This window comes from Lissotriton helveticus, chromosome 7 (assembly GCF_964261635.1).
Source record: "Lissotriton helveticus chromosome 7, aLisHel1.1, whole genome shotgun sequence".
Taxonomy (NCBI): Eukaryota; Metazoa; Chordata; class Amphibia; order Caudata; family Salamandridae; genus Lissotriton; species Lissotriton helveticus.
Window position 1 is genome coordinate 910,396,704 of NC_136068.1, and position 17,539 is coordinate 910,414,242.

Below are 17,539 nucleotides of genomic sequence, written 5' to 3' on the forward strand. Positions count from 1 at the left end.
CTGTCCTGAGAGAAACATATTGTATGTAATTCTGCTCACTGTACAAGGTGGTAACCAGTGAATTTCGTTAACCTCTGCTATGCTCATGACGAGCTCAGCTCGTCATAAGGCACAGTACAGCTGCACTCATGACGAGCTGAGTTCCTCACGGCCGTTGGAGCGTTGCACGCCGGGATAATTACCCCGCTGTGCTGAACGTTTGAAAAACGGGTGTGGTTGTGATGAGCTCCGCTCGTCATGAGTGCAGCTGCACTGTGCCTCATGACGAGCTGAGCTTGTCACAAGCACAGCGGCGCCACGCAGAGAAGGGGTTAAAGGTGTGTGATAGTGCAAACAGGGACAATGTGTCTTATTGTATTGTTTTAAGGACACACAAAATAAAAGTTTATATATGCTATAAAAGTATCTATTTAAGAGTTTAGATTCTATTCAGTTTCGATTTTTACTGAATCTAAAGTCTCAACTAGGACAATGCCATCCAGTGTCAAAAGCATTTGGGCTGTCGACAGATCCCACAGGAGCTTTCATGTACTGCACCAATCCATAAAATGCCATTCATTTTGAAAAGTGACTGCCTCAAATCTACGATAAAGAAAAGCCTATTCATTATTCTGATTGTTTTTATTTCTGGAAACAATTCCATGTATGAGCATCAAAATGTATGGCTTATGTTCATGTAAATGTGGGTGTGCTTTCAAAATACAGGAATGAGATTCCGACAAACATGCAAATGTTGAAAATGCCTTAATTGCATCATATGCAAAGGTGGTATATGATAAATTACAAAAGTGGCAGTAATTCCTCTATAGTTCTGGCTAAGTCAAACTTTCTATCAAAACGTTACAAAAAACAGTTGATTTAATTGGGTTCTTCCTGGCAAGTTTTGCGCAGATAAAAAAACTGATATTTCTCAATTTAAATCTCGCAGGATTCTTTGCTCCTTGACACAGAAAGAACAGCTGGAAGGAATGATACCCGACCTGCTGTCTGAATAGAACGTTGCTGAAGGGATTGCCCTTGCTTGGTTTGCTGTAAATCCTTTCAGTCATTTTTGAGAAAATAACATTTAAAAAGCACTTCATCTGGGCACGAATAGGTTACATTTAGAGCTATCTCGACTGTTGATTGGGGAATCCTTTAAAAATGTGCTAATCCAATAAAAAATAATAAAGGTAAACCATTAGGCTAGGGATCTTTTTCTCCCTTTATTCATAGCGGATTCAAAAATGTACAGCACTCTGAATAGCTGTCATAGAAATATTGTTGTTGCAGCTGTCTTTACATAACAAACTACACTAAGCACTCTGTTGGGTAAAAGAAGGAGGAAGGGTGAACCCTGGCAATAAATAAGTATCATAACAAGGATTTTTATCCTGGAATTCACAAATCCTATACTGGATTCTGGATATCTGTAGGCCCCACTATGCCTCGGAATTCACAAAACCAGAATAGAATTTGTGGAACTGTGATAGAGAATGCAAACAATTATTCAGTGCACTAGTGCTATGCTTGGTCTACTACCACATATGGGGTATTATTTGTACATAGTGGGGTGGGAGTAAGCCCTGGCCACAGTCCAGGCACAGTGGCAACCCGTTTTGTGCACTACTATGGATAAGATGGCCACCCGTGGCAAGTAGGATAAAGCGGTGGCTTGCTGTCTTCAGTGGGTTGGACACAGGGCCTGGAGATGAGTTCCTGCAGGAGTTGCTGGCCATGAAGTGTTGTGTGAAGGCTTGCCCACAGGCCATGTGCAGTGGTGGGGAGAGAGGAAGGCCACATTTTGAGGGTCTGGTGCAAGGCCTGGTTCCCAGTCCGGAAGTTAACTTCACCGCCCAGAGCCAATGGCCCTGTGTTGATGGTGTTGCGGCCCATGTACGACTGGGTGCAAGTAACACTGGCATGTGGTGTATGAAACAAAAAAGAAATCCTTTCTGTGTATTAGTCTTTCTAAAGTGACCAACAGGCCTACACATTTGACTCATTTGCTGTTACTTTTAAGTTTTAAGCAGTTTTTCAACATTAGTACGCCACACTAGAATGTCATTTTAGTTACTCTCAAAGTTTTTTATTTAAAATGTTTTTTTCGTAAAAACTTTTTTTTATGTATAAAAAAGAAGAACATGTATATTCACAAACTTTATATCACGCTTTAAATCATTTAAAAAGTGTGCTCTATTACACTTATAACTACTATCTAACAATTCCGGATTACGGTTTCTAGTTCAGAGTCACACTTGGTTCAAACAATATTTGTGTATTCACATTCAATAAATCAAAACAATACAATTCATTAATAATTAATAAGTCCTATTTGTCGACGCGTTTCGGTGCGTAGATTGCATTTGTGGCACCTTCCTCAGGACAGACGAAATTAAAACAAACGTGATAGCTTCTTTCTAAAAAGGAAAAAATAAGTATAATCAATATATTTTCCTAAAGAGAGTTTTTATTCTAGTTGTGGGCTAATTTACAAGTGGTTGCTTTTGAATATATTGGGTCCCCTTACTTGAAATTTTAGGGATTTAGGTCCTTGTATTGATCTTTCAGGACTGCTTTATTCCTATATGGCGTTACGTTTCTCCTTGGTAGCGCCAAAATCTTATTCTTTTATTGACTTTCTACAAAAAGAAAAGAAAAGCAGGGAATTTAAACTCCATGCTGGAGATAATGGTATTGGCTAGTGCATCCATATTTCATAATTTACTCACTTATAGAGATTTTATGTATCCCTTTAAAATATGGGTGTCTGTCAAAGCTGGTACTGTTTTCCAGTCTGGCCCTCAAGCGATTTGGTGGTATTACTTTGCCACATACATTTGATGATGTTACTGCGCCTATAGACAACACATTAATTAATTAAAGAGTTTTTGGCCTACTTATTTGGGTAGGTTTGGTTTAGAGGAGTAATTTGGCTGATACTCACCTGGCAAGTATTACTCAATGCTTACACTCTGGCACTTTCTTTATTACACCCTCTCCAGTGGTGTCTGTCAACCTGTATTTGGAGTGACATAGTGGTGTATTTAAGTATCATCACCTCCACCATATTCTAATAACCCTATCTTCTGTGCTTCTAGGGCAATTTGGTATGTCCTACATACCTTGTTAATTTGACAGGTTTGGCATAGGTCCAGAGTGCGCCTTGACTTTTTGTTTGGAGCGAGGTCTGTTCTTTTACCTGGAAGATTAATAGATCATCTTAGAATGGAAACAGCGACGTATTGATATTCCGTCTGTATATTTCATCTGCCGCCTTAACATGGGCATCTACTGTTTACTTTTCGCCCAAGGTCTCGCTCTCTTTTCCTTTTTAGAAAGAAGCTATCACGTTTGTTTTAATTTCGTCTGTCCTGAGGAAGGTGCCACAAATGCAATCTACGCACCGAAACGCGTCGACAAATAGGACTTATTAATTATTAATGAATTGTATTGTTTTGATTTATTGAATGTGAATACACAAATATTGTTTGAACCAAGTGTGACTCTGAACTAGAAACCGTAATCCGGAATTGTTAGATAGTAGTTATAAGTGTAATAGAGCACACTTTTTAAATGATTTAAAGCGTGATATAAAGTTTGTGAATATACATGTTCTTCTTTTTTATACATAAAAAAAAGTTTTTACGAAAAAAACATTTTAAATAAAAAACTTTGAGAGTAACTAAAATGACATTCTAGTGTGGCGTACTAATGTTGAAAAACTGCTTAAAACTTAAAAGTAACAGCAAATGAGTCAAATGTGTAGGCCTGTTGGTCACTTTAGAAAGACTAATACACAGAAAGGATTTCTTTTTTGTTAAAATTGTTGATACCCAGTCCTTTCTGGTCCCTGGGAAACTCTCTACCTTTTGAGAGTGTATGAAACAAAAAACACTGAAAAAGAGCCTCAGAAATTTACCTAAATAACCACAGTTATTACCAATCAAAAATGAAACAGTTCTAAAATGTGCAAGTTATGATTAGGGGCACATTCCATAACTCTCATAAAAGCTAGGCAAACGATAACCCACCAACCAGATGCAATGCTTATGACCTCATAAAATGTAGACTACTAAATAACATATAAAATATAACTAAACAACCACATATAATCAAATCAGTTAATGAGAGTGCATTTATAGTTATTACTGTCAAAGGGGAAAGGGTAATGTGATATACAATCTCACCTGTAGGATTAATTGTAACTTTTGTAATTGCATCTGTTTCATTAAGGATTTGGTCATGGGCATGGCATTTGATGTAATTTATGGCTTGTGCAGCTTTTGTACAAGTTATGGGGTTGTGGTCCTAACCATTATTTGCACATTTCTGGGGTGTTAATTTACAACAATAAGTGTACATTAACAGTGTTTTTAGGTTTAATAATAATAGATAGATATATTTGTTCAATGAAAAAACAAAGGTTAAGTAAAGTTATAGTTAGTTATGGTAGTCATGTTTTACTTTACTGAAAAAACAAAGGTTAAAGTGACAATATAGTGAGGGGAATTTTTCAGTTAAAACATAACAGCTTAAGCACTGAAATTTACCAGTGATAGTTAACTGAAGTAACTTGCGCTCCTCACAGTTTTGATGAACCATGTCTGAGCAAAAAACTGTTTTCTCTCATGATTTTCTCTTAGAGGTTATAGAAGGAGCTCCAGAAGCTAAAATTAGAGCACAATTTTCTTTAAGATCACTTTATCTGCCACAGCTATATAGGAATGAAGGCTTGTGTTTTGTTTACAACATGTACTTCCAAAAGAAGGAGCACCCTGTCCGTTGATACTCCAGTACTCTACTAAAGATTCACCACATTGTTCTAATAAACAAGAGGAGAATATTCTATATATGTGGCAGAAGTGTGGCACAAGTGAATGTCATCTTCAAAGAAACAAAGCTGTAGAGCTGAAAGCATTTCATTTAGAAATTAACAAAATGAGGGGGTTCATTTTGTCATGGAAATTATGGTTAGTGCCCTACAAGCTCAAATGAAAACACTTTTTCGATACATTTTCAAATATTTTTCTCATTGCTGTCACAAAAAAGGCTGACATGCTCAGTTAAACGTAGTACAAAGAGCAGCAAAGTGTGTTCCTCAGTGTTCTACTGCAGCCTTACCATGGAGTTCTAATGAGCACCTTAATGGAATCAAAACTGTAAAATGGAATGTGTTTTCTACAGGGAAGACTACAGTAAAGTAATAAAATGAGGGGGTATGTTTGCCATTGAATTTAAGGCTAGCAATGTAGAATGTTAAACTGTGGACATATTTTCAATGAGTTCTCAAATGTCTTTCTCATCTATTTCAGCAAAACATTCTGATATGCAAAGTGAAACATCAACTGCAGCCTGTGGGTTAACTCTCTAATAATCTATTTCAGCATCATCACAACTGAGCACTAACATTTTGTATGTATGACAAAATTGAGGCACTTCTGAACATCAATTTTGTTGAAATAGGGGGTGTTCAGTTTAAAGCTTCTCCTGAGGAGCAGAATGAAATAAATTAGCATGAAAATGTTGATGTAGGTATAAAACCAGTTGGTTAAAAATGTGAAGGGGTTGTGTTTTTAGTAATTTAGGCATAGTGTCTTTTTAAAGGGGATTCAAATAGTTAAGGAGAGAAATCTGCTTAAAAACAGAATCTATATATATACAGACACAGTATTCTTCAAAGGTTAAAGTGCTGTTCTGGTTAGGTGTTGGATTGAGACACAAGCTAACTTTAAATAAAACAGTCAAAACCACTGATATATGCAAGTTATGGTTAGATGAACTAACTATTACTTGCGTCCCTGTGGTGCACTCCTTATGACCTCACATATTACAGCACTCATGATAAGACAAATGGCATCATTGATGACATCGCTCATGACATCTTAGTCACTGCTTCTAGCTAGAGTCCGCATCCAACCCAACTTGGACTCAGTGTCTAGGATCTTGCAAGGTCCTGCACCCAAGTCTCTGCAAGCATCAAACCTGAACTGCCACAATTTTCATATGTTGTATAGGTTTCACACAGGACTTAGGCTGTTGCCAGGGTTTGCCCCCACCCCTTCAAAAGGGGCCAGCCCCCACTATGCCCAGACATTGGACATACATAGTGGAAGTTGTCTGGAAGGCCAGGTGTCGCACCAGATCCTACATATAACATATAGAAAGGGTTGGGGAGTGGGCTTTCCCTATGTCCAGTCTCACACCTTACTTGCTCAGCCATCAGCCAGTCACACAAAGGTTGACCAAAGGGTTTATTGTTCAATGAGGTCCAGCAGCCAGCTCTCCATAAATGACCTACCCCCTCCCCCACTGTACCCATCCTTTTGGTGAATACAAGTAAAAAGACAATGCTATCCTCCAAAGTGCATTATTTCTGAAATATCATACTCCTTTGCATCTTTTGAAAGCTTACAGACAAGTTTATGAGTCCAACCATCGATTTAGATTGTTTTATTACTCCTAATTCACAAAGCCTATATTACACTTCCAGAATCATTCATCAATCTCATTAGTAATTTTGTTATTTAATATAATCACTGATGTCATCAATGATGTCATTTAACATGTCATGAGTTCTGTAATGTATAAGGTCTTAGGTAGTGCATTATGGGGATCCCAATTTGTAATTAATTCACTAAACTATAACTGCTGTATTTTTTTTCCGGCTTCCTATGGTAACTTGTGTCTCATTCCAACACCTAACTGTAACTTCACTTTTAACATTGTTTTTCAGGAATGTGTGTGGGTGTGTGTGTGTCTGTGTGTATAATAAAAAGCAGTTACATCTCTTTGCACACCAGTAGAGACAAGTCTTGCAATAGGATAGTTACATGAAAAACAAACTAATACACATTTTATCTTTGTGATTTTAGCAAAATGTACACAAATGTTGTCGAAAAGAGATAAAAGAAAGCTTCAGTAAAAAAGACTGACTTACAGCTTCCAAATTTTAAGGGGCAAGCATGTGCATCCATTGGAAAGTCTTCTAAATGCATTGGACATTCCGCTCTCACAGTCAATCTGCAATATGTTGAAAAGTAACAAGAATTAGCAGGTAGCTGCATGCATGTTTAAGAAGACATAATATGTAAATAAACCGAACTTCAATTTAAAAAACTTGAAAGCCAGGAGTCACAATTCACACAAATTCAGCACAAATAAAATCAAAGTTTCTGTGGTATACATGAAGCACGCCATTGCTCAGAGAATAACTCCGCCTCCTCTTCCACATGAGAAACCTGGTGCTCAGTCCTCTTGCCTAGAAGGAAATGAGGTGAGTCCCAAAAGGTCTTTAGCTCTTAAATGTCAATATGCATTCAACAGATTCAGTCAATCATCTGCCTTACTGGCAGTTTAAGAAAACTGATTTCCTTAAATGCCAATTTGATTCTGGATGATAAACCTTCCAATGGTCCGTTTATAGAAGAGTGTCTTGAATGACTTTCCTTAGCCTTGGTGCTTCCAAATAGCAGGCCCTGCCCATGGGCAATGTATGGGGGCAGAGCATGCCCACACTTACAGGGGCTGTAGAGAGTGAGCTAACAAATTCCCCTGTCTTGTGCAAAGCAGGGAACTGTCAAAGATGCCCCACCCGTTGACAAGTCAGGGTGCTGAAAACCACATTTCCCACTCGTTGCCAAGCCAAGTAAAGACAATAACACCCCCCAAAATCCTCAGGTAAGGTGGGCATTCTACAGTTTCCCCTCCCCATTCTAATATCTGCATGAATCCCTGCTAAACTCAGATAGCGCTTCCTAAATGCCTGCCAATTATTAGCAATCCAAACGTTTTCTGACTCTACCTCTTTAATTTTGCCTGATAAAGTTTATGTGTTTGTGTTACAGAGTTGGCAAAGAGACCCTGTCTTAATGGTTCTAATGCACTCCTCATATAAAATTAATTTTTTAATCTTGAATGTCGTTGTGCTAGTTGATGAAACTGGATGGAATTAATGAACAGTTTTAGTATACCATACCTCTTGACCAAGGAGGATTTTGAAACCGTCTATCAACGTGGAACTAAAGAGTGGTCGCACACGTGCATCATTGCGTTTTAATTTCCATTCAGAAAAAAAAACAGCTGGATTTTTATTCAGAAAAAAAACAGCTGCACGTATAACAATATATTCTAGGCCGATCTTGAAAAAAACATATATGAGGTGAAATGGTCTGGTCCAGGTTGTGATTATTTTGTGGTTTCATGAAAAGGCATTTAGGATTTTTAGGGGTAAAAGTGGGGTAAAAATTATATATTTTCATAATGATAATTTCTGTTTTGAAATCACAATTTCTCTCGATCACGTTTGAATGTTTGAGAGAGGTGATTGGTTAGTGATAGGCTTCATTTTCTTATTTTCCCACCCCCACCTTTGAAATTGTGATTTTACATTCAAATTGTGATTTATAAATGTGCAAATGTTACGGCCAATTAGTAGATTCTTTCAAAAGTGACACCATATGACGAATCTTAGGATCGATATTTCCTCTTGGTAGGATCAATAATATGCAGATCTCTCAAAAAAAAGAAAACTTTAAGAACGATCAAAAGAGCTTTTATTTCCTAATAACTTTAAAATTACTGAGAGGACTTTGGAAACAGTTACAGCGAGGGGTGTACGGCAGTCCCTTGGAGCGCATTGGTGCCCCCAAAACTTCAGGGGGTGGGGCATTCAGGCTAAGGAATATCTGTGAGATATGGGAGTTTCAGGAACCCCTCTTCTCGTCCTGCGGGGGAGGGGCATCATTTTGTGTTACGTGATTGCTTATTGCGTCAGATAGCTCCAACAAAGCAGTGAAAAGTTAAAGTTGGATGGGATGCCTCAAAACCTCTGATTGCCGATACCTTGGGTGTTAATGAATGGATCCACACAAAATATTGCAGATAAATCATCAAATACATCGTAGTTTTGCTGAGTATTGTGCTGAACCATGAAGGCTGGGACAATGAAGTAGGGACAAGCAGTGTTTTCTATTCAAAACTCCCTAGAAAGTTTAAGTGCACTGCACAAATACCCTGTCTGCAGATCCAACTGTGTTTGGCTGGGTGCAGCTGATTAACGCACCATGGAGGCTGACTGCAGGATGTGGCCAATGACAAGCCATGATCCCATACTCCACTACACAGAAATGGGGGATCTGAGCATAGTCACAGGCAATGTACAGCTAGATGTGTTGACTCATAGGTGTTAGTAAAACACAACAATATGGGCAAGCCATCCAGAGTCTACCCTCCAAGCCAGCTGTGCATGCCCTAAGGTAACGCCCACTGGTTGATGTGCTATGTGATTAAAGTGGCTGAAGGCCAAAGCCACATACAGCCAATGATACACTCTACTCCCAGTCCTCACTGCCTTCGACTGAAGGCAAAATGCAGCGGGCTCCGCGGACCCTAGATTTTCAGGGTTAGAGTAAAAAATGGTTGAAGGCTTTGCTAGCTGCCTTTTGCGGTAGGACTGTTCAGCACAGTAACTTCGAATAAAGCACAATAAATAATGTTGAAGTGCTCTCTGATCTTAGCATAAGTTAGTTATGGTTGACGTTCTGACCCTAACCAATGAAAATGATACATTTTTCTGATTCCTATTATAAACATAACATCCGTTCGATTGCAGTGTTGGAAGGGAATTGCTTGATTTGTTTTTATAAAATTGTTTTCTGAGTGCTTAACCTCTTTAAAAAGTTTTCCTGTGGGAGAGTAAGACTGCATTTTGGAAAATATCATGCCATTTAGAGTTTGTAATGTTTTACTATTTCATGGTATCATTTGTAAGGACGTTTAATAATGGGCACTGATACTGATCTCTGTCGAAAACTACTGCAAAGCCATGCAGTGATGGTTCTTGTAATGCAGCCTTCCTACTCATCTAAAGAAACTAAAGGACAATCCTTCTGCTGCATTGCTTCTCTGTTTAGTGAATCTGCAGCAGCGGCCTGTGCAGGTAAGTGCGGTGGAGCAGTGGGGCAAGGTGGGGGAGGGGGGTATTTCAACAAAACATTCATTATTTATTAAATTTTCCCTCGTGCTTGTGTGTTGAATCCCCACCAACCCGGCCCCACCGCTCTTAGCTGCATGCACCGCACCTGAGAAACTCTAGGGCCACAAAGTAATGGTAATTAGTACTGTAGTCTTGATTCTTTTAAAAAAGATCTATAGGGATATCCAGTATGTCCATATACGTTATTTGTAGACATCTGTTTATTGTCATTTTATGCCTGCTTTATGTTGTGCTCATCAGTCTGGGGGCATACTGAGGGCTTGCTGTCCCAGTCTTCACTTGACTGTCACTGAGAGAGGGGAAGGTGAGGCTCTGTTGCTATCAAGCGTGTTTCTGCCCCGCAGCGCAGGTCACCCTCGGGCTTTGCCCGGGTGAAGACCAGGGCAAGATAGGCCCGTCTTAGCCCGTTAGAGACTGAAGTCGGTTGGGCATGACCCCCCTCCCCCTTTCGCATGTCACTTTCTCACCCAGCCCTTCATTATGATGATGGGGAAGAGGAAAACTGCTACTTCTTCAGTGGTTAAGGACAGCTCTTCAGCAACAAGTATCATGACCTCTCTAACAAATGACTTGTGTGCTATAAAAAAAGAAGTCAGTAAGGTTGAGGAGAGGATAAACACCAAACAATGTGCAGCCACCGAAACAGTAATCGTTCATGCCCTGGCAGTAGCACCAAATTACTGTTGTTCAATGGCAGTGTCAGCAGTTGCACCGCAGATGCATTGGGTTTGGCTGGCACATGTGACAGGAGTTATATGTGGACAATTGACCCCGCCTCATCTACTGATCCTTTAGTGCTAAACCCTAAGTAATCCAAATCAGATACATGTATGAGAAGGCAAGAAAAGTTCAATACAGGGGACCACACACTTAAAACCCCCTGAGAAACATAACTAAATTCAAGGTGTTTCGGCCCTGATTGTGTAGATAAATAATTTGAGGCGGCAACCCCAGAAGCCCCTGGGTAACAATAATTACCAGTCATTAGAGCTTCTGGTAAAGGAGTCAGTTAACAGAGTCTCTAATACACTTCAAGCCCTGTAGTCCGCTGTTAGGAAATGGTTAGCTTTGGTTTAATGCAAAAATAATCTATTAAGATCGGAGCACCAGAGAGCCCTCTGATTTTGAGGACCATGTGGGGAAGAATTAATTTAGAATTAATATGCTTCAAAGCAGTGGGTGAAACTGGGGGTTCTGTTTGCACAGCAACCAAACATGATTAGAACAACTCCAAAAACCTTGTGTTCAGCATAACCAGGAGGAACTGGATACTGCATTGGCAAGTAATTGCCACCAATTACTCTTTGAAGTCACCCCATATGTACTCATCCCAAAGAACCTTCTACCCATCTGCAAGTATCAAGGAGAGACATGAAGAGCGCTATGCAATAAAGTTAAGCATTGGGTGAGGAACAGATTGTTAAGGGCAACAGGTCTTTTGGAGGGAACTAATATGGTATGGTGTTTTCAATGGATTGAGAGAAAAAGAATGATGGCTGTGTGGTGGGTAATTTTAGATCGGCTTATTTTCTCGAAAGGGTCTTATCAATCTTGGCATCCCCCTCTCCTTTGTACACTAAAATTACTGCTGTTTCTATAGCGTATTATTTTTATTAATCTAATGACTGTTCTAGGTCACCTGTAGTTTTTCTGGATATTTGGGCGGAGGAGCACAATAATATTTGTTACATTCAATATGGCTTCCGCAAAGGTATTGGAACCAATAGACAATGACTGAACATAAACCTTTATGTAAACAACTACACCGCGACTTAAAATGGATCAATTTATTTAGCAATTATGGATCTGTTGAGTGCCTTCAACAATGTTATTTACTCTAAGTTGTAGGCACTTATGGGCGAGATGGGGATCAGAGATTCTGTGGTCCATTTTTTTAGACTTGTATAAAGGCACTATGGCTTGTGTCCGTTAGGTTAGAAAGGGAGAATGAATTAAGTTGTTTGAGATTAGTCGGGGTGAGGCATTGGTGCATCTTGGCCCCCTTCCTGTTCATTCTATATGTGAACAGTACCGAGACATTTGTGGCAGAAAGGTGATAAATATGCCCCAAATAGGACCAGTTCTTTACCTCTTCTGCTCTAAGCTGATGATGTAGTTTTATTGGCACGTACGGGATATTATTGTCATCTTTATGGAGTACGTAGTTATAAGTGTCAATCACAGTAAACCTTATACTATGATTGTTGGTCCAGCCAAACAAAAGTCATGTTCCCATTCCCTTAGTGGTAAAAAGATTTTTAATATTGACACCTTCTCCTATGTAGGGCTGAATTTTGATCGTTTGAATAACTGGTGTCATCTGAGGAAAACGAGGAGGTTATGTTTTGATGAATGCATTTTGGCAGTGTTTAAATTCGCTATTTGACTTGGTATAAAGCCTCTTCGGGAAATGACAGCTTTCTATACCCATAAGTGCGTGTCAGCAGCTTCCAATAGAGAATGCATTTGGAGCTACTCAAATGTCAATAATTTACAGACAACAGAAAATCTGTGGCTAAAAGGATTGTTGGCTGAGCCATCTAGCTGTACCAATTCTATTTGCATTCAGGAACTGGGCATGCCATACATTGAAGATCGGATCAAACTTTCACCTTTGATATTGTGGCTCTCCATATGATCCAAACAAGCAGCAGCACTAACCAGGAACTTTGTACGCGGTAGATCATATACCTTGGATGCCCTGTATTAAGAAAATCTGTAATGATTTGAGTATGCCGGCATTTTCTGAAAATTCCGAAACTTTGCAAGGCCTAAGTAAGAGAGATTTTAAAATCTTATTCGCCAGACCTGAATGGAAGCCAGGGAGAGTACTAATCAGAAAAAGATGACAGACATGAGACGTACCTTACGGCATCCAGTCAGATCTTGTGATGGTCAGTTTTGTACTTCATAGATTTGTTCTGACATGGTTTCGTTTAAATGTTGTACATTTCTTAGTAGTTTCCTCAGAAAAGTTCGACCCTAGTGTTACTTTACCTGTGTGAATTTTTCTTAGCAAAGTAATTGACACCTTGAAACCCCTGGAAACTCTATATCACTACTCTATTGAAACAGCTTAATTTTACACAATGTAAACCTGTTTTTACATCTCTACCAAAATTACAAACTCCTGTTACCTGTACTGCAGTTGTCATATTTTTGGGGGACGCTGTAAATATAAGATTTTTAACTCAGGTGACATTTTAATAATTGTAATGCAGTTTTAATTCTCAGTGTGGTGTTTTTTTTTTACTTGAATGGCAGAGCTGTGAATTTACAAACTATTTTTTGTATGTTGTGACGAAATATTGGATTGTTTATGATCTTTTTTATCGTATGTGTTTGTTTTTTTCTTTTCCGGTTCATATTTGAATGGAATATAATTTGAATGACTAATTCTTTATGTCTGCAAGGACACCTATTCACGTTCCACTGCTGGTACAGCCTTAGTCTCTGTATTATCATTGGAAAAAAAAACACGTATTCAAAACAGCAGGACTTTCTATGATGTCAGCAGTGATCTCATTAATTATCTCATTTGTGATGTCATGTGCAGCGTTAATTGGGGGTGGGGGTCGTCAGCAGTGAATTGTGGGATATACCGTTACACTGCTCTCCCTAACTGTCAAATTTAAGCGTTCTAGATTTTCAACAGCTTTTTCGTTTCAAGTTTTATTCAATATTGAGAACTGAATGATCATAATATCTACAAAAGCATTCCATAACGGCCCTTTTGCAGTGAATCTCTATATGCTGTTGTGTGTGTTTTCATATTCATTTGTCATTCTACCTCTATATAGCTAAACAGAAGTATATCGTCCTACGATTGGCAATCTTATTATCGCCTGCTTCATTCATAATGCCCATTATTATCTTTCCTTGAACAGAAGAAAAGCTGCACATCTTAGAACGTTTTCCACAGCTAATTATGTTAGAAATTATGACATATATTTCCTGGAACGTAAAGACTTGAACAAGGTAATATGAAAGGAAAACTCTTTAAATTACCTGCATACATTAAATTCAAATGTGATCTTCATGTAATAAATGCACCTTCTAGGAACAAAAGATTATGAAATAAAACCTAAATAATTATCGATGTGAGTATCTCATCATTAAGGCAAAATGGAAATGCATATTATTCTAAAATAATACGGCATTTGTAAAATGGTGAAGACAACTGAGAAAGCATCTTTTTATGCAAATTGGAAAAAACCATGATAACCTCACAAAAGTCGAATTAGGCAAATCACTAATAATGCTTAACGGCTTTAATCTTGTTGATAAAACTGACAGTGAAGATATCACTGTTTGGCCAAATGACAGCATAATTATCACTGGTAACGTTTGCTAAAGTATGCATCCCAATGTTAAACCTATGCCTGAATTGGCTGGGGGTAGGTGTGTCTTACTCTTGTACGACTCCTGGCATTCACCTGAACTTCAGCAAAAAAAAATCTTTTTTTCTATGCATACTCCAGTTCTCACTGTAGGTGTCCTTGATCCGGCAGTTGCATTTCTTGCATCAACAAAGCTTCTAATAGATCTCGTTGCAGTAATGGCATTCTATGGAAAGTGCAAGCTAAATGATTTCATTAGAGTTGAAAACTAACAAAGGATGTACAGTCCAAAACATCTCACATCAAAGGGATGAAGAACAGATTATTGCCTCATTGGCCTGTGGCTCCCCAGCCAAAACGTGTTTATTTATTTATTTATCTATTTATTTTGAAGTTTTATATAGTGCTTGCCCGACCCAAAGGTAACGGAGCGCTTTACAACAATGGTACTGCAAAAGATCACAAAGTACAATAATAGTAGAGAATATGGACGGAGAGTTTCAGCGGGTTGTGAAACCAAGGGGCATTGGAAATTTGGACTGCCTTCGTGAGTGTCATAGTCATTGGGCAGAACTCCTCTTCCAGGGAGTAATGTTTTAGTGCTTCTGCGGCTCCTGTCCGTTAGCTAGGGAGTGATCTAGGAGCAGGTTTTTTAGCTGACCTTTGAATTTTGAAAAGGAATATGATAGTTCTGATGTGTGGGGGAATAGAGTTCCAGATTTTGGGCACGTTACTTGCGAAGGAACAGGCCTCCATTTTTTGTTAGCAAGCTTTCAGTGGGATGAGTAGAAGTGTGTTCGAGCTCCTGGGAGTCCTGGTCTGGTCGGCTTTTTTGAGCTTGGAAGCCAGGTATTCAGGTTTGCCTGTGTGAAGGGCTTTGTGCGTGAGGCAGGCTGTTCTGAAACTAGCATGCAGTTCAACTGGGAGCCATTTTAGTTCTCTGAGTGCGGGTGAGATGTGGTCAAATTTCTTTACTCCTGTGACCATTCTGGCTGCTGCGTTGAGAGTTGTTTTGAGGGAAGCAAGGTGTGCTTTTGATGTACCTGTGAGGGTAGCTATTCCATAGTCTAATCTCGACAGCACCAATGCTTGGGTGGCTTGTTTGAGGTCCATGGATGGGATAAAAGGTTTTATTTTGTTCAGTAGCCTCAGGTTAAGGAAGGCGCTCTTGGTGGAGTTCCTAATGTGTTTGGCCATGTCCAGATTCGGGTCTAGAGTGATACCTAGTGATTTTACAGAGTCCGCCAGGGTGAGGTTGCTGTTGAGCGCATCGATCGCTTTTAGCCATTCTGTAGTTTGGGGGTTCTCTTCTTTGTTAGAGATGAGGAGTATTTCAGTTTTGTCCTGACTGAGGTTTAGGTGGTTACTTGAAAGTCAGTGTTGGACTTCTCTGAGCATGTCATTGAGTCTCTGAATGTCCTCGATGGAGGTGGCTTCTAGATAGATCTGTGTGTCATCTGCATATAGATGGAAGGGAATGTTGTCTTTTTTTAGAAGGGTTGTGAGGGGTTCCATGTAAATGTTGAAAAGTTGCGGAGAGAGCACTGAACCTTAGGGGACTCCCCTGCTGACAGGGTGAAGGTCGGATGTAAAGTTTTTGAATTGTATTCTTTGGATGCAATTATGAAGGAAGGAGGAGAACCAGTGTAGGGCCACCTTATCTAGACTAGCCCTTTCTTGAAGCACCTTAATGAGCAGTTTATGATCGACCGAATCGAATGCTGCCGATAGGTCTCGGAGAATGAGAAGGCAGCATTTGTTTGCTTATTATCAATCCACATTTGGGAACTTGCTAATTGTGGCTAAGTACAAATTAAAAATAACTGCACACATAAAGGAGGAATCTTTAATATATCTCACGATCAAAGTATGTTAGAGCTTATTTTTGTTGCTTTGCGTGAGGTATGATTAGCTCACATTTGAACACTTTCCTCTGGCTCATTGCCGATCTTCAGTCTCACTATTGTCTACTCTCTTTACACACTTCCACTGTCTCCCACACCAAAGCCTGCCCAGCCTCGATTCTCAAACTCTGTTTCCCTAGTCCTTACTACCTCAACTCTTTCAATGCCATCTTGACTAAAGAAGGGCCATGCATTTGCAAGGAAATGGAGTACAATGACTAATACAATTGCTTTTCATTGTAATAAGGATAACATTGATACCTTATAATAGACGTGGCACTAATTGTTTATTATTTATGTAGTCACATTGCAAATGTCTGAGTTCTGTTATTCTAACCGTGTGTTGTCCTATATGTTTTCCGCCTAATATTTTTTTGTTTCCTTCAACCCTTTTCAACATTTATTAAATTATTGTATTATTTTATTTGATTTTCGCTGCCATAGAAACTATTTGACTTCTATTTACATTTTTGTATAGGACTCTGTTGGAAGAGACCGCTTGTTCCTCTAGACATAACTGTACCGAGGGTCCCTGACACACCTTTGGGTTCCCTTGTCTATGAAAATACACATTTGCAAGGGCCAAAATGAACCTTTCCAGTGGGAGGCTGCAGTTAGTGCTCTGAGGTCCCAGACTAATTCACAATCAAGATCTGTATACTGGTGGAGTGTCAGACAGGGGGCAGTGGCCATAGATACTGTGCTGTGAGTTTTACTGTGGGTTTCCTTGCATAACAGAGTTTATACTTGTACTACTAAGATACACAAAGCTATTATAGTAGGGATCTGCAGATGCAAAAGCAATCCAGCCACTCCCTGCATGCTACCAAAGGGAGTGCACATATATATCTGGACCTAAAAGTGATCATAAAAATCTGTCTTTAGAATACATCATCACTGCATGTTAGGACTGGACTTATCATTCTGTAAAGCTGCAACTTTTAATGAGCTTTGGATACAGTAGTTGTATCGCAATTGGAGATACTTTGCCCTTTAAATTCAGCGATACTTCACATCTGGCATCTCTGAGATTGTTCACAACTGCCAATGTGGAATGCAAGAGTGGGGGAGCAGACTGTAGTGCATCCCCTTGATCAGGAAAAAAGGCATGGGTATCAAGCTCTCTGTGTGCGCTTTTTTGTTTGACCCCCAAGCTCTTCTGCTCTTTAAAATTCTTAGGACAGGTTATACAGAAGTATTTCGTGAATGCTAGCGATTCATTTCACAAAATCACAGGTTTGCAACACAAAATGTGTTTCTGAAAGGTAGTAAACCGATCTCTGAGCCAGAAAAGTTTGTCTGACTCGCAAAATGGGTAT

At 39.3% G+C, this 17,539-nt stretch overlaps 1 protein-coding gene across 1 annotated transcript in view; it reads right to left on the minus strand.

The window, feature by feature from the left end:
• The window catches only part of GABRA1 (gamma-aminobutyric acid type A receptor subunit alpha1), a 516,827-nt gene that overhangs the window by 163,112 nt on the left and 336,176 nt on the right, over positions 1 to 17,539 (minus strand). The window contains exon 5 of the mRNA XM_078650719.1: positions 6,920 to 7,002. Within this exon, the coding sequence (XP_078506845.1) occupies positions 6,920 to 7,002 (83 nt within the window). The remainder of the gene's footprint in view (positions 1 to 6,919; positions 7,003 to 17,539) is intronic.